Source organism: Thyridium curvatum (assembly GCF_004353045.1).
Source record: "Thyridium curvatum strain D216 chromosome Unknown NODE_117_length_85693_cov_76.445878, whole genome shotgun sequence".
Classification (NCBI taxonomy): Eukaryota; Fungi; Ascomycota; class Sordariomycetes; order Thyridiales; family Thyridiaceae; genus Thyridium; species Thyridium curvatum.
This window is the reverse complement of record NW_022156872.1, coordinates 1-24,767: the sequence shown is the minus strand read 5'-3', so window position 1 is coordinate 24,767 and position 24,767 is coordinate 1. Positions and strand designations below refer to the sequence as shown.

Genomic DNA, 24,767 nt, shown 5'->3' with positions numbered 1-24,767 from the left:
GGGATTGCTTTCCAATGTGAATTCCTCAGCTATTAGCTCACTCGACTCAATTGACATAGAGTTGTACAGATTCTAGTTGATCCGTCTTTTCGTCAAAATCGGCGAGATAGTCCTTGACGCTGTTGGCAACACTGAAGGATCGTATCGATGGCAGGCTGTTACGACAGTCGACCATGCTAGGGAGGCAGCAAAGTGGTGGCCCTCTACCGAGATCTCCAGACATGAGTTGAGGTAATCAAAGGCCAGATATGTGTACATATGATGTAGCACGCGGTTCTTGAGAGTCTTGGGGCTCGGTAGGTTTCCGCGAACAACAGAAGAGACGCTAACTTGTGACTTGGACGGTGGCATAGAAGTGTCAGTCGCCGAGCCAGATTCCAAGTACCACTAAGGCCATGGTGTAGGTCAATTGCGTTGAGTTCTCCCGCTGCAGATCGACCTGGCTACTACGTCACTCGAGGGGCGTGGATTATGCAGGATACATTGAGATGTTTGGTCGAATCTCAGAGTCTCCATACCCGTCTCTACTGGAGTCGATTGGTTGTGGATTGGGCAAGATAGTGTGGCGAGATTGTCCATGTACAAACAGCTACGTCCTCAGCTTGTAATCCGATGAGATGCTGAAATGACTGCAACTCACTGTGCCCTAGAGGCCTTCCAGTTTCTTGAGAGGAAAGTGAAGGAGACTATTCGGCAACGACCAAGCATACATCTGTTCCTTATTATTTGACTATGTTTGGCACATGGTATCTAGTCTTGTATTCCTCAATTCGTTTGCACACTTTCACCAAGTCATCTTCCAAACACATCTTGATCAGGACTTGGGTCGCAGTGTTGACCTGGCCCTGTCGGACCAGCGATTTGGTATCTGTGCTTGTTGAGGTCAGCCTTTCGAGGGAACAGCGATACTGGGGGCTGATCTCCTCGAGGAATCTGGAGGCTGCCAATACCGAGGAAGGGAACCGCTCTTCCAGTAGTATTCAAAACATGTACGCGTTGAGCATTGTATCTGATGACTAAAGATTTTTATCTATCTCCTTTTGAATGTTTTGTGGTTTATTTTTATTTCCCCTCCCATCTCCGCCTCCACTCTAATCCATCTGGTCAACTGTCTGGCCGTTGGTCTCTCCCTGGGCCTGCTCGCCGACGACCTTGGTGCCGTCGTGCTCCGAGACGGCAAAGTTCCAGCCGAAGGTGTCCTGGACCTTGCCGAGCTGGATGCCCTTGAGCTGGGTCAGCAGCCTGAGGCAGACGGGGCCGGCATCCTCCTGGGTCTTGGGGATGTAGGTGACGGTCTCTTGGCCGACGGAGACCTCGAGGCGAGGGTGCTGCTTGACGGTGGCGGCGAGGGAGGTCGGGGAGGAGTGGTCGATGCGGCGGGTGATGGAGCGGATGGGGACGAGGGCGGCGGCGGTGCCGGCGGCCATGACCTCGGTGAAGTTGACGAGCTCGCTGTACTTGATCTGCGAGTAGTAGGAGAAAGTAGTAGATTGATGTCAGTTCAGACTTTGGGATCGGTCGTTTGTCTCTTTTTGTTGTTTTGAGAGCAGTGAGGTGTGTTTGGGGGGGGAGGGGCCTACCTGGCGCTTCTCGACCTTCCAGCCGAAGCTCTTGGCAATCTGCTGTATGCTGTCGCTGGTGACGCTGTCGATGACGGCTTTGGAGTCGGGCACGACGAGGGTGACGCGGTCGGCGTCGACGAGGGCGCCGATGAAGCCGCTGGTGCTGAACTCGTCGACCTCGGTGTGGGTGGCGCTGTCGAGGTGCAGGGTGATGCCGTAGCCGTCGTTGCGGGCCCTGTCGCTCCAGCGCAGGACGGGGGCGTAGTTGCCGCCGACCTTGGCGCTGCCGGTGCCGTTGGGGGCGGCGCGGTCAAAGTCGTCGAGGATGAGGGCGTTGACGGGGTGGGTGCCGTGGTAGACGCCGGTGGGCACGACGTAGACGCAGAACATGTACTCGTCGGGGGGGTTGAGGCCGAGCTGGGCGGAGGAGCCGTAGATCTGGGGGCGGATGTACATGGCGGCGCCGGTGTCGTGGGGGGGGACGAAGCCGGCGTTGAGGGAGACGGCGGCGCGGCAGGCGTCGAGGAAGAGGTCGGTGGGGACGGGGGGGCAGGAGATGAACTCGGCCGAGTGCTGCATGCGGAGGGCGTTGCGGTCGGGGCGGAAGACGGTGATGGCCTTGTCGCCGGGGGCGCGGAAGGCCTTGAGGCCCTCGTAGGCCTGCTGGCCGTAGTTGAGGGCCGGGGCCATGCCGTGGATGCGGATGAAGGGGTCGGCGACGAACTGCAGCGGGGACCACTGGCCCGTCTTGACCGAGTAGCGGGACTCGATGTGGCCGTTGACCTCGCGGACCTTGAAGCCGACGTTGGACCAGTCGATCGAGTTGACCGGAGGGGGCGGGAAGGCGGCCATGGCTGCGGTTGGTGCGGTTGGTGCGGTTGGTGCGGTGATGGATGATGTGGTGGTGAATCGAGGCAAAGAGGAGGAGATGATGTAGAGATGTAGAGGCGGTGCGCGGCCACTGCTCTGCTGCTCTGCTGCTTTGCTGCGATGCGAGCTCGTCGTCGTCTCTCGTCGTCTTTCGTCGTCTTTCGTCGTCTGATCCCAATTGAGCCGTCGCGGTCGTGGGAGTGCAAGTTCAAGCAATGCCGTGATGAGTCAGGCGCAATGGAGGCTCGAAACGGTGCCGGCCGGTTCGTGGATAGCCTAACTATGTACTTAGATTTGCCTAGCTAGGTACTCAGTATCCGCGGGTACGGGGACCGAAAAAAAAAAAAAAAAAAAGAGGTGCATCGTGGGTCGTGAGCACCGCAAAAGCTCCGATGGTCGGAATGCGGGGGATCCATGCTCCAGTCTCGGACTCTTACATGTGGTGCTAACTAGTAGTTAGACCATTCTAGGCTGTCACCCCACCTAAATACAAGTACTTACCCCGCCGAATTGAATTCCTTACGCGCTGAGGTGGCCCCCTGATCGTACCGAATTAGCACTCCAGGGCTCCATCCAATTCTTCATTCCTAGCCGCGGGTCAATCAACACCACAGTTTAATATTCACACTCGCTCTCTCCGTTGTCAAACCAACCCGGCCCATTGCGTCCTGTACTGTGCTCCGGCTGACGTGAGACCGGCCGCCTGAAGGCATGACTTACCACAACGAGGGTGCCGCCCTCGCTGCTGGCTGCTGGTTGCTGGCTGTTGCTTGTGTGTCCCAATCCTTTGCTTCACCTGGCAGCCAGCTCGACCATCATGGAATCGTGGATTGACAGTTCCGGCCCCAATAACTCAAGTACGGAGTCGGAGTCGGACCAACTCCTTGTCGCTAGGCAGGTCGGCAGAGACTCGACAGAGTCTCGAGTCTCGAGTCTGACAGCTTGCCGCCCCCCTGTTCGCGCAGCCTGTGCCTGCTTGGCTTGACAACCGTTCGGGTGCGGGAACCGGGGTCCAGCCCAGGGCGATAGGGCGATGAATTGATTGATTGCATTTGCCTGCCACGCCTGCTTCTTCTCCTGGTACAAGTGCTCCGTGAAAGAGCTGAAACTCTCGCCGACCCTGGCCGCATATCAATGCCAGCCCCTTTCTTCCGCTGTTTCGCTGGTAGGATTGCCATCCCGGCGATCCAGGTTGCACGACCACGGTGATTCAAATTGCTCGCGCCTCGTCTCTCTCTCTCTCTCTCTCTCTCTCTCTCTCTCCTCCCTCCATTGACACGTGCATTTATGCTTTGGGCCGCCGCCCGTCCGTCATGTCTTTTGCCTCGGTGCCCTCCCTCTCCAGGAGCATAGCGAACAAGCAAACAGACAAGCATGCTGCGCTCGTCCCGGCGTAGACCGCTCAGCGGCTATGATAGCCTCAACGAGTTCGAGTTTGACGAGGTGGTCGACTCTGACCACCACCAGCCCCGTCAACATCATCATGAGGTCGCTTCTGTCGACGCGCCGACTCAAGCCGCGACAAAGTATTCGCACACTGCCGATCCGCACAAGTCCTGGCCCTATACCAAGTAAGACGCTGCGATCCGCTGCCTCCCCTCTCTGCCTCCCTGCCGGAAGACCGCGGCGACTAACCATCTCGCTAGCTATGTGGCCGATGAGGTTCCGCCCGATGATGCATCAACGTACCGGCGTCCGGCAGCAGCCCAGCCTGTGACGCCCTTTGTCTCCAGCGAGCGCCGCATCGCCTCCTGGTGGACCGAGATCCTCAGCATCTGCATCTCCATCGGCTCCTTTGTCGGCATGATTGCCACACTCGCCTCGTACAACGGCCGTACCATCTCCGGCTGGAGGCTCCCCGTCACCATCAACGCTGTCGTCTCCATCTTGTCCACGGCCTTCAAGAGCTCCATGGTTCTGCCGGTCGCCGAAGGTCCGCATCCCAGTCCGCCCGCCCGCCCCGAGCACCCTTCTCGCCGGGACTGACATGGTGACACAGGCATCAGCCAGCTGAAATGGGTCTGGTTCGCGTCGGGCGAACGCAGCCTCTCCGACATGGAGACGTTCGACATGGCCAGTCGAGGCCCCTGGGGATCCAGCCTTCTCCTCTTCAACCAGGTCGTCCGGTCTGACGGGTCGTAAGCACCTTGGCACATCTCCCAAGACCGAACGAAACGCGGTCCGCTTCGCTCACAGACTCTCCTTCTAGCATCCTTGCCACCCTCGGCGCCATCCTCATCATCTTGGTCCTCGCCGTCGACCCTTTCACCCAGGCCCTCATCCAGTACTACCCCTGCCTGCAACCCTCGCAGGCCCTGCGCGCCTCCATCCCGCGCGCAAACTCGTACACGGCCTTTGCCAACCACTTCTCGGCCGGTCGCGTCACCCTCGACGGCCCCATGCAGCTTGCCCTCTTCCAGGGCGTCCTGTCCCCGCCTCTCAACTCCTCCGCCGCCGTCTCGGTCGACTGCACCTCGGGAAACTGCACCTTCCCCTCCGTGCCCGCCGCCGCCGCCGCCGCCGATCCCGCCGCCGCCTCTTCCTTCTCCACCTTGTCCACAAGCACCTCCCAGAGCGACACTGGCAGCAGCGGTGCCGCACCGGGAAAGCTCGCCACTTTTTCGACGCTGGCCTTTTGTCCCGTCTGCGACGACGTCACCGCCCTCGTCGTCAACGACACCGCTCCCAACAGCACCGTCAAGGGCGCCTACAACTACTCCCTCCCCAGCGGCGCCCGAATCTACGGCGCCACCGTCAGCGTCGCCGAGACCCCGCTCCTGTCGACGGTCGACATGAAGAAGTTCTCCTTCACCGGCTTCGATGCCCTCATGATGCGCTACCAGCCTGGCTGCACCTCGGCGCAGCCCGAGGCCGTCTGCCCCATGGGGCCCTTCGCCGTGCGCTGCGCCCTGCAGCCCTGCGTCAACACCTACGCCGCCAACGTGACGGCCGGCATCTACGACGAGACCCTGCTGTCCAGCGCCGCCCTCGTCCGCCGCAGCACCGACCCAACGTACTCGCTCGTCCTGCGCGGCGCCGCCCTGTACAACGGCACCTGGGCCAAGTGCGACGCGAGCCCGACGCAGACCGAGTCCCACCCCATCCCCGTCGACGAGCAGACCATGACCGTGCGCGCCCTGACCTCGCTCCAACAGTCTACCCCGCCGGTCCCGCCCGCCCCGCCCGCCGGCGGCGACGTGGCGTACTACCCGGCCCACTGCGCCTACCTCCTCGGCGCCAACGCCATCCTGGGCATATCCTCCTTCATGTCCGACAGCCTCTTCTCCGGCCGCAACCTGTCCATCCCCTACGGCCTCGCGCGCGCCTCCATCAACAACGGGCCCACGTGGCTCCAGACGCTGTGGCACAACGGCAGCGCCTCGCTCGCCACGGCCCAGACCTTCATGGACGGCCTCGCCGCCGCCGCCTCGGCCCAGCTCCGCCTCAACAGCAACGACTCGAGCCCCGAGACCCGCCGCGTCCGAGGCCAGCTGTGGGTCAACGAGACGTGCATCCAGGTCCGCTGGGCCTACATCTCCTTCTCCGCCACCCTGCTGTGCCTCGCCCTCGTCTTCTTCGTCTCCGTCCTCCTCGCCGGCCGCAGGGCCGACGGCGGCAGCGCTTACTGGAAGAGCAGCCCCCTCGCGCTCCTCTTCGCTGGTGTCGACGACACGGCCAGCATCGTGAGTAGCAACCGCGGCGGGGGCAGCGTCGGGGTCGAGAAGGGCGGTGCCCGGCCGAGCACTGTGGGCGAGCCGGGCAGTCCGGTAGGAATCAGTCCCGGGGCTGGAGACGAGGAGAAGAGGACGCAAGGCGGGGAGGATATGGCCGATTTCTTGATCAGGGCGCGGACGATGAAGGTCAGACTCAAGAGGGAGAGCACCGGTGGGTGGAGGTTTGGGATGAGCTGAGTTTTTTTTGGTTTTTTTTTTTTTCTTTTTTTTTCGATTTGGGCTGCCTCCAAGCGGTCTCTGCAGCATCTTGGACAAGGATCGACAAAGTATTCATGCAGGACGACGTGGAAGACATGTGTGCAACGCATCAGAAAACTCCGATAGCCACGCCCTCCCCGCTGGGCTCCTCTCAAGGCACAGAACTTTCGACTTTGGACAGCGCACGGGCAGAGTCACGACGAGGGTGTTGCAGTGAAAGGCAATCAGCGAAAGGCAATCAGCAGTCACAAATTCATCCGTCTTGTTCGTTCAATTGCTTGCTAGCTTGCGCATCGCACGCACATCTTGAGTCTTGATATGTGTGGAAAGTGCTTTCCTTGCCCTATTCTATCTTCCAGATGGTGATCAAAACACGCTTTGGCACAACGTCGCTCAAGGGGTCAGATAACGAGAAGCTATGAGAATCCCAGTTCCCCTTCATTCTGTCCCATACATACATCAGTGTGTTTTTTCTTTCCCTTATCCCGCTCTTTCCATGCTAAAATCAACATTAAAAACATCGTGTTCCGTGCCAAACAACAAGTGGCACAAGGGAGTTTGGTACATGAGGCGGAGAAATATGATACAGGCCAATATACAGAACGGGATAAAGGCGTAGGGTAATGATTAAGCAATAGGAAAAAAAACAAGGGGGTACTCGATGAATAAAGCTGGGTCATCGCATGAGGAGAGTGGATGATGGCGAATTGAACTGTAAGGTGTGTTTCTCGTCATAATCATAAAAAGAGATTGGGGGAGGGGGCCACGTTGTGTGATGTAGCCCCGAGTTATTGATGAGGATCAGTGATGCTCAAAGAAGGTCAAAAGGACAGGCCGTGAGAGCGCTTTAGCTGGCGTCCCAAGCAAGCCAGGAAGGCCGAGGAGCGAGACGCGCGGATAATCAACCAGAAGAAGCAAGCCGCTGCAACGCAATAAGTACACCTAGAGGCAAACACAACTCAAATCAGTAAACGCTTTCCAAAAACCAACCCACGCGCATCAACCCGGCATCCGTGGCGAGTTCGGGCTCGGTGTCGACGAGGAATAGGGAACGAAGGGGGCGCGGAGCATCGTTGCACTTACCGCTCACACCCTGCGTCAGTGTCGCGCCGGCTTCCGTATTCCTGCTGCTCAGGCTGACCGTCACCACGTCCTTGACCACCTTGTCCTCGCCGAGGCCGTTGGCCCACTTGAAGACCTTTTCGTCCTCTCGGCCGTCGCCGACGACCATCAAAAAGTCCACAGCCGTCTTGTGCTCCTCGTCGGAACCCATGTGGCTCCGCATGTTGTCAAAGATCTGTGAGGCGGCTGTGCTCTTAGTCCAATCGAGCGGCTCCACGAGGATGGAGCCATCGAGCGGGATGGCGTGGACACGCTGCTCCTCGCAAGCATCGTTGATGTGCGATGCACAGTCGCTGGCCGATCGAGCTGCCGATTCGTAGTCCTCGGCAGACTTGAAGTGAAACACGAGAGAGCACCGGCGTTCTTCAATCTCGGCGCCGGGAGTCCGCTCCAGATAGTATGTCATGATCTGCTTGACCGACTCCTTCCAGCTGCGAATCTGGGCGGGGTCCGCCATCTCGATCCAGCTCTCCGCGCCACACTCCTTCAGAAAGCACCCATTCTCGGCGATGAGGCCGAGGTTGGGAACCCTTCGGAAGAGCCGGTCCAGCTCCTCGGGGCGCCGTCCAGACATGACGTAGATGGTGTTTTGCCCGTCCAGTGCCAGCTCCGTGAGCACATCCAGGGTGCGTTGCGGGCTGACCGGGATGATCTTATTCATTGGGCCCCAGCTGACGAGTGTGCCCTCGTAGTCGAGGATGAAAAGCCTCCTCTCGCTTCGCCTGTACTGTTGCGCCAAGACGTTCATCGACAGCCGAGGTACGACAGTCTGGTCGCGGCGGTGCTGCTCGTCGTAGACGCGGTCCAGACGCGACAGGAACTCGGTGAACCAGTGTGCCCCGGTGTGGTGGTTGACAGACTCGTAGAGCTTGGCCCAGCGCGCATCCTTTTCCTCATCGCCCATCTCGAGCGCCTTTTTGATCGCCGCGGCGCAGGACTGATAATCCCAGGGATTGATGGCGAGCTCGTTGCCCGCAAAGAGCTCCGAAGTCCCGGTAAACTCGGAGAGGATCAGAGCGCCGTGCTTCTTTTCAAAGTCCCTGCCATCTTGGCAAAAGATGTACTCGTGAGAAGTGAGGTTCATGCCTTCGCGCTGGCTGCTGATCATGAGGGCGTCGGCGACCGTCAAGAGGGCCAGGTACTGGGCGTAGTCGATATCCTGTTTCAAATAAACAACAGGTTGATAAGCGAGATTCGCCCACATGGAGTTGACACGCGTGACAATATCGGAAACGGTCGCGTCCAGTTCGTTGCGCTCGCTGGTGGAGAGTGCGACCTGGATCAAGACAACCTTGCCTCTCCAGTGCGGGTTCTTGTTAAGAAACAGTTCGTAGGAGAGCAGCTTCTGTCGCACGCCGCGGACGTGGTCGAGCTTGTCTCTGGCGACGATGAGCTTCTTGCCATGGTATCTCTCGCGCATGACATCGAGCCACTGCTTCACTTCCTCCTCCTCGCGGTGCTCGTTGAGCAGGACGGGGTCGATGCCTATCGGGAGATGGATGACATCGACGAAGCGGTCTTCCAATTGGAGCCCGTCGCTCGTGGCCTCGGCACTCAGTAGCCGACTGCAGGTCTGCAAGAAGTGCCGAGTGTACTCGTGGATTTGAAAGCCGATGAGGTTTGCGCCCAGCATACCCTCGAGGGCCTCCTTACGTACAGCAAGACACCTGAAGATCTCGGAAGAAGGGAAGGCCACGTGAAGAAAGAAGCCAATCTTGGCGTCCGGTAGCCTCTGCCGGAGCATGCCGGGTAGGAGCAGCAAATGGTAGTCGTGAATCCAGATCACGTCACCTCGCTTCCAGTTCTTGACAATCTTGTCGGCAAAGGCCTGGTTCACGCGCACATAGTACTTCCAGGAATGGTCTTCGTATGCCTTGCTGCGGGGGTTGTCGGGGATCTGGTAGTGGAAGATGGGCCACAGGATCTGCTTGCAAAAGTGCACGTAGTGGCCGTCAAAATCTTTGTCGGAGCACCACACGGTCAACATGTCGTGCTCGGTGGCAAGCCTGTCCTCAATATCCTGCTTCTGCTGCGTGCCCTCGAGCGCGTCGGTCGGCATGCCCAGCGTGCCGACCCACGTGTAATCGCAAAGTTTGCCCTCGCGGGAGGCGGCTTCGGCGGCGTTGCGCAGTCCGCCATTGCCCTGGTCGGCATTGACCACCCGCCAGTTCGCCGTGGCGAACACGCGGTCGTGGCTGTCGCTGCGAACGAAAGGGCGAGGTTGCATGATGCCTTGGCGGCCCAGCTCGCGCGCCTTCTGTGTGAGGTTTCTGTCGCCATCTAGCAGCGCGGGAGGAGGCGAGCTGGCTCGCGACATGGGCTGGTCCTTTCGCGCACCCCAGGTGGGAGAGCCTCGATCAGCCGGTGCTCGGAGGGTGGTCTCGTCCTTGGAGAGGCCGATTCGCACGCCATCTTCATTAGAAAACGGATCGAGGTTATTCAGCTCCTCGACAGGGGTTTCGGGCGGGGTGATGTCGGATTGGGGTTTGAAGAGACTGGGCTGCCGGTCAAGAGTCTCCCTCTTGGGTTTCCGGCTCGACTGTGTCTCGAATGCGCGCTTCTCAGGAATCTCTGCCCGCGGAGGAGTACCCGGGAGGTTGAACCGGATGGTCTTGGGGAGGAATCTGCAGAGCGACCAATGTTAGCTGCAGGCAACTTATCAGGCGAACGAGATGAGACGACTCCTCAGGGAGGTAGTGCCTGTGGGATGGCATCCACTCGTGCCACAAGAGGCCAGAAAGAAGGATTGTCACTCACAGAGAAGCAATGAAGACAGTCATGGCGGGCAACGAGCTGGGTAAAGCGACAAGATGGCAGGGACGCAGAATCCGAATGCGCAAAGCTTTAAGTGCGTCCCGCGCGCACTTGACACACTACAACACCGTTCGATCTCGGAGGGCAGGCGAAATGTTCGCTATAAAACCATGAGGAGGAAGAGGTCGCAGAGACTGCTGGGTGTGAATACAGCGGGCAGCGTTTATGCCAGATGGGACGTGTGGAAAGTGGCCTCGGTCAAATGGTGCGCCTCTTTGGTCGTGGAGCCTTGTTGGTCGTGGAGTGCGAGGAAGCTGCCCGTGAGGGTATTCGCAAGACGACAAACAGGGCAATGGCGAGCTTATGAGGCTTCTAGTAGCAGCACCAGGCCAGTCTTCTAGCTTTTGGTTAGGTAGGAATGAGGTCTGGATGACCGAATGGTGGGGAAAAGCTGCGCAACGCCGCGGGCCAGTGAAGGTTTCGGCGGAGTGCTGTTGCACACCCAATTGGCTCGTCCACTTCCGGATGGGAGCTATGATAGTGCAAACGGGTGCAGGATGGAAAGCCCGCACAGCTCGGGTTCTGGGCGTTTTGAGTTTCGCAAGGTCCCGCGAGGGGAGAAATGAGTTGGGGATCGGCCGGCCTTCTTTGTTGGCGAGAGTGGCGCGGACCGGCTTGGAAGGCTTGGATATGTGTAAGCGGTTGGGACGAAGCTGGTGGTAGAGTTCAGGACCAGCCAATGGTGATCCAAGAGGTGGTGGCTAGCGGACCTGATGGCCTTCTGGTCCGGTGCAACGCTTTTCTGACAATAGCATGCCTTGCTAGCGCTGGCTGGCGGTGTTGGTGTTGGACCTTGGTTGGTGTGCCTTGGTTTTTATGATTTGGGTGACGATGCTTGTGTTGCGACTGACGTAACAAGCGCGCACTGGGAACTAGGACATAGCCAGGGGGTGGAAGAGGTTTTTGAAACGTGCCAGCTGGGATGTGGAATGCTTCAGGAAGAGCTGATGGAGCTGGAGCCGGGGGGCTGAGTTCTTTTTTGTCCTTTTTTTTTTTTCTCTTTTCGGCGACTTACAAGCCAATGACGCGCTGATGAACCCCTGCAGGACGAAGAGGACGAGAAAGGAAGAAAAACCTGTGCCGTCACCGTTTCTCGCGCGCGGAAGCCGTACCACCGAAGTATACTTGGACAAGAGATATCGGACGTGATAATGTGATGCCGTTATCAGGATCGCGATGAGATCGAGAGATGGTGTTTTTCCAGGTTGTTCTCTGGGTCTCTGGAATCGGGCGAGGAGGTTTTGTTCCGGGCGAGGCAATCAGTTGATGTGGGTAGATCTGGATTGAACCTGCCTGGCAAACTGGGTTCGGGTACTATGGGAAGGTACTGTAGAGAGTGTAGTTACTAGTGACTACGGGCAGGTACTGAGTGACTGGGGTCGGGAGGACAAGAAGAAAAAAAAATATGGAGATGGCGGCCTTGGGACGAAAAAGGAAGGGACTGGGACTGGGAAGGAGAAGGGACGACCCAGGAAAAAAGTGGAGGGATGGAGGGATGAGGGAGCTTGATCTTCTTGATGTTTCTCAGATCATTGAATTTGATGCTGTCGACGGACGGGGGATGTCCTCTTTTCTTTAATCCTCCATCCGTCCATCCATCCAGCCATCCAGCCATCCAAGCTGGTCATCTCAGCACGCTGAGGTACACACACTGACTGCTCTGCTCTTCACATCTAGATCCCAAACCCCGGCCAGACTGAGAGACATGCAACTTCACGGTACATCTGTACATCCGTCTACAAAGTACATATTGCAATATTCACTCGCGAGATCAGCCTTGCATGCTCCAATGGCCTGCTGCGAAATTGCATGTTCTTACCAAATCTGAACCCTCCTCGCCCCTGCAAGATGCAAGAAGACAATTATGGATTCTCCCGCCATTGTTGTGTGGTTACAGTGGGCCGAGTGACAAACTGAACAACTGAACAGCCCTTCTGGCCGTCACGTCGCCAAAGGGCTTGGGCCGGGACTGGGTCTTGACTTGGCGCGTTGCATCTTGTCGAGTCCTCTCCTATGGAAGGATAACTACGGAGTACGTACAAGACAGGCACATCCATACAAGTAAGTACTTGTACTTGTACTATCCAGACACCCCAGGTGCTCGGCATCCTCGCATCCCTTGCATGCGCCGCATTACCAATTGGTACTGCTCCTCGACGACGTCCCAAGCACCGATCCTCGACACCATCTCGTCTCCTTAGACAGCATCGTGACAGGTACGTGTAGCGGTTAGGAAGCTGGGAAAGACTATGGAGAGGAGGGGGCCCAAGGGCCACACGCGCGGAGTCAGTCCTAGAAGGCAATCTTATCCGGACAATGTGCCTTTGAGGGTGGTCTCGTACGTACTTTACTTGGTAGGGCGATGACATCTCCGCCAAAAGGCTGCGACGGATCAAGTATCGTGAAAGTGCACACTTCACTTACACCCTTGATGAGACCTGCAGTCGCCCCCTCACCCTGGTAAATCACGCACTCTACCTCTTCCTTTCCCTCACATCGCCCCCCCTGTTCCTCGCCCAATGCGGCGCCTGTGCAACCACATTCACGATGCTGACAAGACGGCCGATGGGCACCTCGTCCCGCCGCGAGCCGGGCCACCTGGCGCCGAGCAATAGGGTTGGGCAGGCCCATCTTGACAAACCACACGATCCTCCATGTCCCTTTTGCTCGTCACTCGAGCCAAGTCTGGAGCTTCCTAGGACCGGAAGTGGGTGGTGCGCATGCTGCGACCTTGGCGGCTACCGTCGCCATAACAGGGCCGATCGAGCATTCCGCTCAGCAATCGACACGCATAACCACTTTCGGCCATACCTCGACGCCGTTGATACCTTGGGACTGGCTTTCTCGATGTTTCGACGGATGTTCCCCCCGCCCAGTGGGGAGGATGGGGATTGGGCTTTGGGCTCCATCTAGAACCTGTGCAGCTCCATTGCGCCAATAGGCCCACTGCCGAGAGGTCCAGAACAGAGCTCTTTGCGTCTCTGGAAATATCTAGACACCACCAAGTTTGGCTCCCGCCGCTCGAGCAGCTTGGGACTCTTCTGTCGATCGACCTGCATAGCATGGGATGAACAAAGTGGCTTGGCCCATCCTCGTCTGTCTGGAGACTGATGATCGACCAGCCGCAGCCCGGTTGTCATTTGGACACATGTGATGTGCCGTTGTGAACTTGCAGAGCGTGCTCAGTCTCTCTCCCTCGCGCACCGGCTTACCAGGACCAGTCAAGTTGAATGGGTGTTTACCCGCCATCCGTGTCAGGAAGCAATGTGCATCGAAGCGACCCCACTTGCTCGCTCCACAGCGCCGCGATCGACGCCACTGCCGCATCCGACCTGCTGGCGCTCTGTCTGCGACGTGTTGTTTGAGGTCTGATGTGCACCAGATCCGGGACCGAAGTAGACGATCCCGCTCGAGCTCGTCGTTGCAGAAGATTCCTCCCCGGAAACAACAAATGGTACGCAGTGGCATGGACACGAGACGCGGGGAATAGGATTCTGCCAAGTTGAGGTGATGCTCCAACATCGAGTGAGGGGGCTTTCGTTTGGGCTTACGAAGCTACCCCAGCCAAGGTGTGTTAGCTCCAACGGATGATCTGACATACGAGCCTTGGGCTCGCTCAATAACACGATCTGATCCGTTTGGGACGGCGACTTGGCGGGGTAGAGGCCTGCTCGGGCAACTCTTGCCTTGGGGATAACATGATACGTCACGCCCATCTCCATCTCTCTCTGAATCCCACGGCTGGGTGGAAATGGTATCTTCAGCAAGACCGCGGTTGCTCCCACGGCCAGTCCGGGGACTATCGAGCCGCACAAAATGCTCTATGATCGAAGCGAGGGAACAGTAGTGATAAATATAGCTCCCAGTAGAACTGTAGCCAATTACTGAGCCCACCCCGGCCTCGTGGGCAAGAGGTTCGCTCTGTTTAGAGGCAGATTGGTAGTAGACTACCTACCTAATATTTAAGCTAGGTACTCTGCCATCCTCATCATGTAGGTACATCCAGTGATGTTCTGTTCTGGCACGCGATAATCTGCGCGCGCGGTCCTCTGATCCGCAACCTCGGTCAGAGCGTTTGACGCTTCGGTTTCCAATGCGAGCCTTACTCCGTATGCATTCGCTTGTCAGATATCAGAAACGGCCGAGCAGAGGAACCCCGGATTCACTCCAATCGCCAAAGGGGCAAAAATGCGTAGAAGCGAGAGAGCTCCATAGGCTGGAAGTCCAAGACTCTCCCGAAACTTTCCGAACCGGTGTGGTGGTTGACTGGCTGTTACGGAGTAGCTACATTAGTTGACTTTTTAACGGCCGCGGGCTAATTCGCTCTCCCATTTTTGGGTCGCATTGGGCGGAATGGCCCCCTAAAACCAAGCCCGTTGGAATATCATCGAGATATGAAATTGGGCATTGCCGCCGTCCCCTGCACAGAACACCTGCAAACTCGTCCCATCTTCCTCCGCCGAAGAGTGCATTGTATTGAGATATTTTTGTGCTTTTCAAGCACATGGACTTTTCTGATTGATCCCTGCCAAGAGCAAGGCAAGGTAGGGTACCTTACCTAGTTGCAGCACAACGGCCAACTACCTAAATTAATTGATCTACCTTCTACCTTCTACCTTCTACCCAAGGTACCTATACAAGTAGTTTATAGAGGCTAGGTAGGTAGTTACAGCATCAAACTTGAACTAAGCCCAGTGCTGGCTGGGACGGGCCGGGGACAACAGGGATCCACTCCACTGGCTGAGCCTGGAACAACACATGCAGCAATTGAAAGTGCCGCATCGTCCTACCAGGCAGAGCCAACTGACGTTCGCGCGTTCAGTCTGAACCTGTCATTCGAAGATCATCCAAAGACAAGTCTTTGTTTGCCGCGTCCAAGGCGGGAGCCATCTCGTCCGTCCGTCCGTGCTGTGCTTTTTCTTATCTTGCTTCTTGGTGCGACTCGTCATTTGTCAAGGGACCTTTCTTGCAGCCGCATTGCATCCCGCCGTTACTCTCGGGTCTTGCGTGCCTGACAATCTTGACCAGATTGCTCAGAGCTGCAGTGGGTACCTCGTCGATGGCTGGGATGTTGGCGGCGCCCGGTGGCAAGGACCTGTCTGTGGTGAAGGGATTCTGCATCCACATCTTAACCGCGCACAGCGCGCGCGCAGGGCAAGGATACTGAAAGGGAATCCGACGCCTCAAACTGCCCCCTTTCGACAGCGGCGGGATGCATTTCGGAAACCAGATGCGGCCTCGCTGTCTGCCAAACACCATCCTGCAACGTTCTGAGCCGTCCGTTGCCCATGCAGGGCCGATCTCAGTTCTCCAATTCGATCAGACAATCAAGATCAAAGATAAAGCCCGAGATACCACTCTGGTATCGTATGCGAGACCGTATCAATAGCAATAGGAGGTAGGTCTTGCAAGCGAGCAAGCCGAATCACATGTAAATTGCATCGGCATCTCTGGCCATCCGTCGAGGTAGGTTACTCATGTTTCGTGTCTTGGATCTTGGGCAAGAACGGAACCATCATCCCGAGGGCTGTCCATCCCATTCATGACTCACAAGAGAGCGTGGTACCGTGCCTCTCTTGTCTGTACAAGGACTCGAGATCGTTTCGTTGGCGAGGAGCAGAAGTGCGCCGCCAACTGCCGCCCGGTCCTTGCCGGTCGATCCCCCGGATGGCCGGGACAATGGATCAGACGATCCGCGGATCAGGCAAGTCGCTAGTAGCGGTCCACTGGGTGATACGGATTACGATCATGTCAGATCATGCGCAATGCGTATCTTCCATTCAGGGTATCTTCCGTTTCTCTATGCCTACGTAGCTCCTCCTTTTCATGTCCCTACTTGTAGATCTTGTTGTTGTCCTTGCACACACACCAAAAAGGTGATCAGTGACACCATATGCGCACGGCCTTGTCCTTGCCGCCTGAGCCAACCTTGCCTCCGTCGGGGCTCCAGTCGATGGCGAAGACCTCGTCCTCGTGGCCCGGCAGGTCGTGCTTGAGGTTGCCCGTCCGCGTGTCAAAGACCTTGAGCGTCGTGTCCTTGGAGCCCGTCACCAGCAGGCGCGAGTCGGCCGAGAAGGCGCATTGGTAGACGGGGCCGACGTGCCCTCGTAGCGTGTGCATGAACTTGCCGTCCCTGGAAGGAAGTGTTAGCGACACCGACACAGCGCGCTCTTTGGTAAACATGGTTGGCAGTGTAGACATAGAACATACCTTGCGTTCCACAGCTTGGTGTGGTTGTCCCACGCGCTGCTGGCAATGAGCGTCCCGTCGGGCGAGAAGCTGACGTGGTTGACCTGCTTCTGGTGGCCGTGCAGGCGCGCCACGGGCTTGGTGCCCTTGTTGGACGGATCCCACAGGTAGATGGTGAAGTCGTCCGACGCCGACACGACACGCTCCGAGATCTTGCCGGCCATGGTGGCGGCCTTTTCGAAGCGCTCCTTGGCCTTGGCCCGCTTCTCCTCGTCCGTCTCGGGTACCTTCTTGGTGTGGTCGTGGTAGCCGGTCCGCAGCACAAAGTCGGTCGACAGCGCGAGGTGGTTGACCCAGTGCGCATGGGCCTTGAGCTCGTGCACCAGCGTGCCCTTGACCGAGTCGTAGACGCGGATCGTCTTGTCGTGCGAACCCGTGTAGATCAGTCCTGTGCCACCCCACTTGACACAGCTGACGGAGCCCTTGTGCCCGCTCAGGACGTGCTCGGTGCGGCCAGTGTTGACGACCCAGATGCGGACGGTGGCATCCTTGCTCGCCGAGGCCAACCTGGGCGTGCCGTCGCGCCAGAGGTGGTACGGCTCCCATGCCAGCCCTAGCACCCACTTCTTGTGGCCCTTGAAGTCTGAGAGCATTTTGCCAGTCTGGGGGTCCCAGATCTTGACCGTGCTGTCCATGCTGCTCGTTGCTATCCGCGCGCCGTCGGGCGACCACGACACCCCTAGCACCCACCCCGTGTGGCCTTTCAATGTGTACTTGGGCGTGCCCGACTCCGTATCCCAGATCCTGGCCGTGTTGTCTCCGCTGCCCGTTGCCAGTCGGCTGCTCGAGGCGGGGCTGAACTGCGCGCACAGGATCGGCTGCCCGTGGCCCGGTATCCTGTGCGCTGCGCGTGTGACGGACTGCACCTTGAACACGCTCTGCGGCTCGGCAGCCAGCGTGATGGTCGTCTCGAAGGCATTCTCGATGCCGTGCTGCCGCAGCAGCGCGAGCAGGTCTGTCGGGTATTGGTCGATGATGAGGGGCGGGTCGGAGCCGGGGATGTGGATACGGAAGCGGTAAGGCAGGAAGTCGTCCCTCTCGCGGCCGAGAAGGGTGTTGAGGATGAGGGAGACGTTCTTCTCGGAGGCGTCGGCGAGGGGTACCTCGATCACGTCGGCCATTTGCTGGCCGTCGCCGTCGATGAAGCGCGCCTTGAAGGATCCGGCGTCCGGCCCGGGCAGGAGGGCAGTGACATCCTGCTGCGTGGCCGTGCGCTCGGCTTGCTCTCTTCTTTGCCGCTTGGAGGGCGGCGGGAGGACCGTCGCCATGGCGGTTGTGGTGATTGGTGTGGGATGTTTGATCTCGCAAGCAATCAATCAATCAATCAATCGATCGATCAGGGCAGGCGGTGTCGCGGGAATGCATCCATGGTGGGAGACTGGGATGACTTTTTTTTTCTTATCGTTATCAGTGAACGGGCTTATCGTACGGTGCCTACATGTACTTAGTAAAGAGAGACCCCGCAACAAGAGTACAAGAGTACCTACCTTAGTTGGCGTGCTTGGTGGGTTGAGCTTAAGAACATTCATCACTTCGCTATAGTTGAAAAGGCTGCAATTGCGACTCTAAGACATCCTACACATTTTAGAGTTGTATAATCGCCCATCAAAGAGGTCGACAAATAAACAGAGCAGACTGCGACTTGAGTTTCATCATTTGTCCCTTCCTTCAACCCAAAACAGCACGTACATCTAGCCGCAAGGTTTGTACCTACAACTACCAAGGTAGCTACCTGGTGACTCTTGTATTGAATGGCAGGTGTGAACAGTACGGAGTATAAAGAAACAAATGCAAAATACAGTACGTAGAAAGAATCGTAAGATCAATCCCGCAGTTTTATTCCCAAGTTAAATAAGATTCGAGAAGAGAGTTGCTGCTCTGGCATTCTCGAGTCTCAATTTGTTGGTCCAATTTGACCCCAGACATAGACAGGTCCTTAGAAATCACTTCTATCCTCATGCACTCGCAATTGGGGGATTCCAGGAGTCCGAAGGCTATGAATGCGGCTGTTGATACCGCTGACATTCTGGTTGCTCAATGCTCATTGATTGAGTGGGCAGCTGCACACCCCCTGCACCAGTCCATGAATCCTTCAGAGGCTGAGCAACTCCGAGCCGCAGCGGGAGCAATGCAGACCCTGGTCCACATCGCGAGAGATGCTGGTCTATCAGCGATGTTATAACTGCGGTTCTTAACTTTTCCCAAGACCTCGAACAGGGTAACTCATGACGATTCCGTCAAACTCATGGCAGCACCACCTATCTGCCCAAGACAACACATGAACAAATGGCTTTCACATACCGCCCTCTGAACACTGCGAGACATGAGATCCGCCTGCTGCATCTGCTCCCAGCCAAAGACTTCAACGAGCCTCTTCGCTGCGAGTTGGACTTGACAACGCTGCAAGATGCCCCTCCTTACGAAGCCCTCTCGTATACCTGGGGGCAGCCACTGATCACCCAACCCATTGAGCTGGACTCCCAACCCTTCAACATCACAGTGAATCTAGAGTCTGCCCTTCGACACTTGCGCAAGCCCTCTGACAAGAGGCGTCTCTGGGTAGATGCCATCTGCATCAACCAGGACGACACGGCCGAGAGGAGCCACCAGGTGACCCTGATGAAGGCCATCTACAGCCACTGCCTCGCCGACCTGGCCTGGCTGGGGCCCAATCCGTCCGAGATGATGGAGGCCGAGCACGACGACTATCAACGCGCCCAGCTGGAGACGAGGCTCAAGGACCTCCACGCGGGGATGGACCTGATGGTCAAGATCAAGGACAGGGACATCAATACCCTTGCCGGCATGAAGGAGAACATGGAGCGCCAGGGGCGCCCTGACGGCGGCTGGATGCTCGACTACGAGCAAGAGCAAGCGCTCGTCACCCTCTTCCGGCTCACGCCCCTCTGGCAGCGCATCTGGGTCACGCAGGAGCTCTCCTGTGCCCCGCACGTCGTCCTCGTCGCCGGCGACAGGACGCTGGACTGGAGCGTGCTGTTTGACTTCCTCGGCGACACCCCCTACGCCGACGCCTTTCACGTCGTCGGCGGCCACGGGCCTGTGAACCGCATGGCCTCGCGGCAGATATTCCGCCACGCCGAGCACATCCAGCACCAGCGGTCCATCATGCGCGATACCGCCACCAAGGGCAGTGTGTCCAAGCTCATCGACGTGCTGGCCCGCTTCAGGCACGCCCGGTCCTCCGATCCGCGGGACAAGGTCTACGGTCTGCTGGGCCTTGTCACGGAAGAACACGGCGTCACTGTCAGCTACGCCAAGACGGCCCACGAGGTATACGTGGACGTCACCAAGTCCATCATCGACTCGGCGGGCAATCTAGACATCATTTGCCAAAACCCATGGCAGGGCCACTACGAATACCGCCAGCCAAAGATGCCCGGTCTGCCTACGTGGGTCCCTGACTTTTCCTGCACTCTCACTCTGTACGAATACCAGGAAGGCCCAGAAAGGCTGGAGAACATCCTCTTTGCGCAGCGGGGCATCTTCGCTGCCAGCACCAAGCCCTGCCAAGTGCCGTGCCGCGTCCGCGACGGCAAGCGCCTGTTGGTAAGGGGGATCATCCTCGACGAGGTCGGGCCCGTGCTGCAGAAGACATATCACATGCTGCCCGAGGACAAGGAGAAGGAGGAGTCCGCCGACCCCGAGGCCCACCACGTCAGCAAGCGCCCCGAGCGATGGATGAAGCTCTACTACGGCACAACCCCCCTAGATGATCGGTCGCAGGTATACGCGCCGACCGGCGAGCCGCTCTTCCAAGCCTACTGCCGCAGTCTGTCCCTCGACTGCAAGGCGTATCCGATTGTGCGACTCTCGGCCGAAGACGTGCAGGCCGACGCTGAGACGTTCGCGGGGATCGTGCGCAAGTCCATGGCCGGGCAGAACTTGGTCAAGCGCACGGGGGGCGGCCGGGAATGGATCTCGGAGGACCTCGAGGGATGCTTCGGGTTGCAGTGCTGGTCCATGGCGAGCCGAGCGTGGAGGCACTTTTGCTTCAGCCTGTCCAAGACGGGCCTCATGATCATGTTGCCGCGGGGTGCCAAGGACGGGGACGTGCTCGCTATAGTGGAGGGCGGCAAGGTACCATTCTTGCTGAGGCCGTCGATGGGGGGCGACGGGGTGGTAGAGTACGAGTATTTGGATGCGGTGTATGTGCACGGGTTCATGGACGGAGAGGCCGAGAGGCTAGTCGGTGAGGGAAAGCTGGAGATGCAGGAGTTGAGTATCATTTAGACAAGCTCATAGAATGACTATCTGTTTGGGTTTCCAGACCTTTGAGAGCAGCTCCGTGGAGGGTGTAACCAAGCTTTCTGACTCCTCGGAGGTCTCCGTCAGATATCAGCCGCCTTCTTTCTCCTGTGCCTGACTTGAGAGGGTTACGACGGACGAGAGCGAGTCCTGAATATTTGACCACATCGTAGACCCATCAGGATCTGGCGTATTGCGTTTTCGTTCATAAAGATGCCAGACGCAAAGGTTTCTTGTCAATGATGGTGTGGCCTTTGCAACTGGCCATGATTAGAGCGTCACACAAGCGGGCATTGCAAAGGGTCACAGGTAGCATTCCTTCAATCTTCAAGATATATTCATAAAGTCGTTTCCCATCTGGGAGACATGGTCGTGTCTATGTCGAAACATATATGCAAAGCTCACAATGGGTTTTGTCGAGAAGAATAAGAGGAGAAGATGAAATAGGCTCCCATCAGATTGGGGTCCTTTGTGTTAGGGCTTGCGAGCCCAGACGATCTTCTGAGGGTAGTAGCCGTGGATGCTCTTGGAGCGGAGCTCCCGCCTGAGGTGAGCAACGTAGACGGCAACCTCGGTCGGGGTCCATCCCTGCAGCGAGGCGACCATGTTCAGGGTGCCCTCGGTGTCTTGCTCGACGGCCATCTGCTGGAACCTGGCAATCTCGAGCTGCTTGGGATCGGTGGGCCAGGGGCCGATGGGCGTCTATGATATATGAGTTGTGTGAGCCATGCGATTCTCATCTCACAAGCTCCTGGCTGCTACGTCACGGATTCAAGTGCTCACCTTGAGGTCCTTCTCCTGGATATCGACGAAGCCAGCCTCCTCCATTGCCTTGCGCTGGGTGCCGTCCTCGACGACGGTGAAGGAGCGGCCGATGACCTTGGCGGCCTCGAGGAAGAACTTGCCGAACTGGGCCATGGCCGTCTTCTCGTGCACGGAGCCGTCGTCGCTGTGGAACATGATGGATGCCTCCTGGCTCTCGAGGTAGCCGCCGGGCTTGAGGGACCTGTAGGCCTGCTGGAAGAGGTGCGTCCAGTCGGCGATGCTGCCAAACAGCCAGCGGATGTGGATGTAGTCGAACGAGTTCTCGGCAAAAGTCCACTCTTGCGTGCAGTCGTCGATCTCGCTATGTGAACAGTCAGGAGCCGAACGTCTCCTCGCAAGACACAACAACAGAGCCCTCGGGGCCGTTAGATACTTACAACTTCAGATTGGGCGGGATCCACGTCGGCTGTGTTGGCGATAGGTCTGTGCCAATGACCTCGCAGTTGGGGTGCTCGTCGGCAAAGTCACTATCTATGATGAGATCTGGGCGGCTGGAGATGCTACGATGATGGTTATACTTACATGGCCCAGATGCCAGTTCCCGTGCCAATGTCAAGGACTTTCTGTGACGGATGTCAGCCACAAGATTGCTTTTATCAAATTACTGTTGATGCATCTCACCTGGATGTTGTCACCGAGTGGTGCGATGTGAAGTTTGTTGTCCAACGACAAGGTAAGGACATGGTGACTTGAGATATGGATTAGCGCAATCGTCCGCGATCACCTCCTGAAAGTGTCTGGCTGACCAGCCCGGGGGCAACTCACATGATATCTAGGGCCTCGTTCTGTGCTTCATCATTGGGACTCCTACACACGACCGGCCACGATTAGTGAGCGCCACAGAAGTCAGGATGACGCCGCCGGCAAGCAGCAGGAGCCTTACCAGTAGCTGGCGTTGCCTCGCTCGCTGTGGTACGTCCTGCCGTGGATAGTCCTGTACTGCAGGATAGAGGATGACATGGACGCCGTGCTGCTGGCGTTATCGCCTTGGGCCGAGTCTGTGTCATCGTCACGGGGTGCCTACCCGGGTTGCACGATCTGTGCGTCAGCTACTTCCGTCTGTGGCACCGGGAGCAGGAGGGCTCATGCGGACGCACCTGCGGGAGATCGGCCCAGTGCGAGGCCGGAAGAAGGGCGGGGACGGGGGCAGCGGGAACGTCGCCAGCAGCGTGTGCGGCAGTAGTGGCAGCAGCAGCCGCCTCGGCCTCAGCAGCAGCGGCGCCGGCGGCAGAAGGAGTGGCGGCCGGGAGGTCGGGTGCTCCGGAGGTGGTGGCGGGGTTGGAGGTCGACGCCGTCGGCTGATCGGCCGACTTGGCGGCTTCTGGCTGCTCCACACTGGGATCGCTGGTCGGCTGAGCTCCAGACATGATCGGGCACGGCGGCGGCTCAATCGCGCGAGTGAGCTTGAGGTCAGACAGTGTAGATGGATAGATGGATTGTGAGTTCAAGACGGGGCCGGGCGGAGCGGGGTGCGGTTGAGGAAGCAGAGAGAGGACAGGAAGAAAAGGAGGGAATGAGGTGATTGCTGCGCGAGAGCGAGAGGAGGAGACAATGAAAAGAAAAATCCAATCATGGCCCAATTGCGGCGCCCGAATGCGAAAGAAGGGGGGGGGGGAGGGTTGGCAGGGATTCGGCAGGGATTTGGCACAAGCTGGCACGACTGGCACGACTGGCAAGGAGCGGGGTTCATTCACACCTACCTCTTGACCCTTATTTAAGACCTCCATGCGAGACGCCAAGATGCTGCAAAATGCAGCCTCTCCCCCAGGCGGTTTAGTCGCAATTGAACTCGCCAGCATCCCCGGCCCGGTCCTCCCACGCTCGCCGGCTCCATTCGGTTTTCTCCCCTTTCCCTCTTTTTCGATCGTGCTCGCTCTAACTAGTGATGCATGTCTCGGCGCCTGCCGGTGGAGGGAGTCGATTGCTGCGAGACGCGCGGTGGCAATGCTGGTACTTGTAGAATCCGCGCAATGCACTTTCACACACTCTCTCCTCTCTCTCTCTTCTCTCTCTCTTCTCTCTCTCTTCCCTCTCCCCGCAGCTGACCGTGCCTGCTACCTAGGTAGCTAACCGGCCGATCGGAACCTGCGACAAGGACAAGGGTTCTCCAAAGGTGCAGATTTGACACAAACATCCCCACCGCAATTGGCTGACAGGGCACGTCAGAGTGACGCTCAATCTTCCATGCCTAATATCTGCAGCAATTCTCCGAGAAAGGAATCGATGGCTCCGTAGCCGCCATGCTGCTGATATACTAGCTATGGGCCTAGCTGAATTGTGATCTCCTATGTCCGAGGCGCGTATACATAAGACAGAGCCCCACAAGTTGGACCACCCCCCCCCGGGCCACCTTTTCCCACCAAAATCAGCAATTTTTCAGTGATACTATCTAAATATAGAAAAATACTATAAATAAAAATAAAGTATTTTTAGATAGCTCTTTTATAAGGCTTTAAAATAAAAATATAGAATAAAATATATCTATTAATAGAAATCTAGTATAGTTAAAGAAAAAGTCCTTAACAGTTTTACTAAGAGATTATATATAAATTAGTTAAGGATCTATTTTTAAATAATCTTATTAAGAAAAATTAATAAAAATATTTTTAAAAAAGTTTCTATCTTTTTATAATAATTATATTAAAATAAAAGTTTTAAATTATATATAATTAATTAATTAAAGTTTTATATTTAGTTTTTCTTTTATCTTTATTATTAAATTATAACTTTTTAAAGATCTTATTAATATAAATTAGATAGAAATAATTTAATAGTTAATATTATAAATTACTTATATAATTAGATAAAAAGATTTTTAAAAAGATTTATATTATTTTTTCTTAATATAATATTATAAAGATAAGTTCTTAACACTTTTATATATAATTTCTTAGTAAAACTGTTAAGATTAAAAATAGCTTTTACTTTTAGGATTTTAGCCTCTATATAATAATTAAATTTCTTTTATTATTTTTCTAATAAAATATAAAGAATAAGCTATTTGATGATACTATTTTTTTAAGTTATTAGTATTTTTCTATAATTAGATAATAACTTCTGAATATTGGCGATTTTGGTGGTCTAGAGGTGGCCCGGGGGGGGGGGGGGGGTGGTCCAACTTTTGGGG

The 24,767-nt window shown here is 56.6% G+C and overlaps 6 protein-coding genes across 6 annotated transcripts; 2 read left to right on the top strand and 4 right to left on the bottom strand.

Moving 5' to 3' along the window:
* Nucleotides 1-1,091: 1,091 nt before the first annotated feature.
* On the bottom strand, nucleotides 1,092-2,414 carry E0L32_011752 (uncharacterized protein; the record flags this gene model as incomplete). The annotated part of the gene is made up of 2 exons (XM_031134516.1): nucleotides 1,092-1,463; nucleotides 1,581-2,414. 2 exons carry the CDS (start codon nucleotides 2,412-2,414, stop codon nucleotides 1,092-1,094), a joined length of 1,206 nt encoding a protein of 401 aa, XP_031000052.1.
* A 1,392-nt stretch (nucleotides 2,415-3,806) lies between these two features.
* E0L32_011751 (uncharacterized protein) lies at nucleotides 3,807-6,343 on the top strand (the record flags this gene model as incomplete). Its single annotated transcript, XM_031134515.1, has 4 exons — nucleotides 3,807-4,003; nucleotides 4,079-4,365; nucleotides 4,432-4,570; nucleotides 4,642-6,343. 4 exons carry the CDS (start codon nucleotides 3,807-3,809, stop codon nucleotides 6,341-6,343), a joined length of 2,325 nt encoding a protein of 774 aa, XP_031000051.1.
* A 985-nt stretch (nucleotides 6,344-7,328) lies between these two features.
* E0L32_011750 (uncharacterized protein) lies at nucleotides 7,329-10,266 on the bottom strand (the record flags this gene model as incomplete). The annotated part of the gene is made up of 2 exons (XM_031134513.1): nucleotides 7,329-10,110; nucleotides 10,244-10,266. 2 exons carry the CDS (start codon nucleotides 10,264-10,266, stop codon nucleotides 7,329-7,331), a joined length of 2,805 nt encoding a protein of 934 aa, XP_031000050.1.
* Nucleotides 10,267-16,180: 5,914 nt separating this feature from the next.
* Nucleotides 16,181-17,817, bottom strand: E0L32_011749 (uncharacterized protein; the record flags this gene model as incomplete). The annotated part of the gene is made up of 2 exons (XM_031134512.1): nucleotides 16,181-16,433; nucleotides 16,511-17,817. The coding sequence occupies 2 exons, from the start codon at nucleotides 17,815-17,817 to the stop codon at nucleotides 16,181-16,183; spliced, it is 1,560 nt and encodes a 519-aa protein (XP_031000049.1).
* A 1,018-nt stretch (nucleotides 17,818-18,835) lies between these two features.
* On the top strand, nucleotides 18,836-20,800 carry E0L32_011748 (uncharacterized protein; the record flags this gene model as incomplete). Its single annotated transcript, XM_031134511.1, has 1 exon — nucleotides 18,836-20,800. One exon carries the CDS (start codon nucleotides 18,836-18,838, stop codon nucleotides 20,798-20,800), a length of 1,965 nt encoding a protein of 654 aa, XP_031000048.1.
* A 489-nt stretch (nucleotides 20,801-21,289) lies between these two features.
* E0L32_011747 (uncharacterized protein) lies at nucleotides 21,290-23,007 on the bottom strand (the record flags this gene model as incomplete). Its single annotated transcript, XM_031134510.1, has 8 exons — nucleotides 21,290-21,517; nucleotides 21,599-21,941; nucleotides 22,018-22,107; nucleotides 22,163-22,203; nucleotides 22,262-22,328; nucleotides 22,406-22,447; nucleotides 22,524-22,660; nucleotides 22,738-23,007. The coding sequence occupies 8 exons, from the start codon at nucleotides 23,005-23,007 to the stop codon at nucleotides 21,290-21,292; spliced, it is 1,218 nt and encodes a 405-aa protein (XP_031000047.1).
* Nucleotides 23,008-24,767: the final 1,760 nt, after the last annotated feature.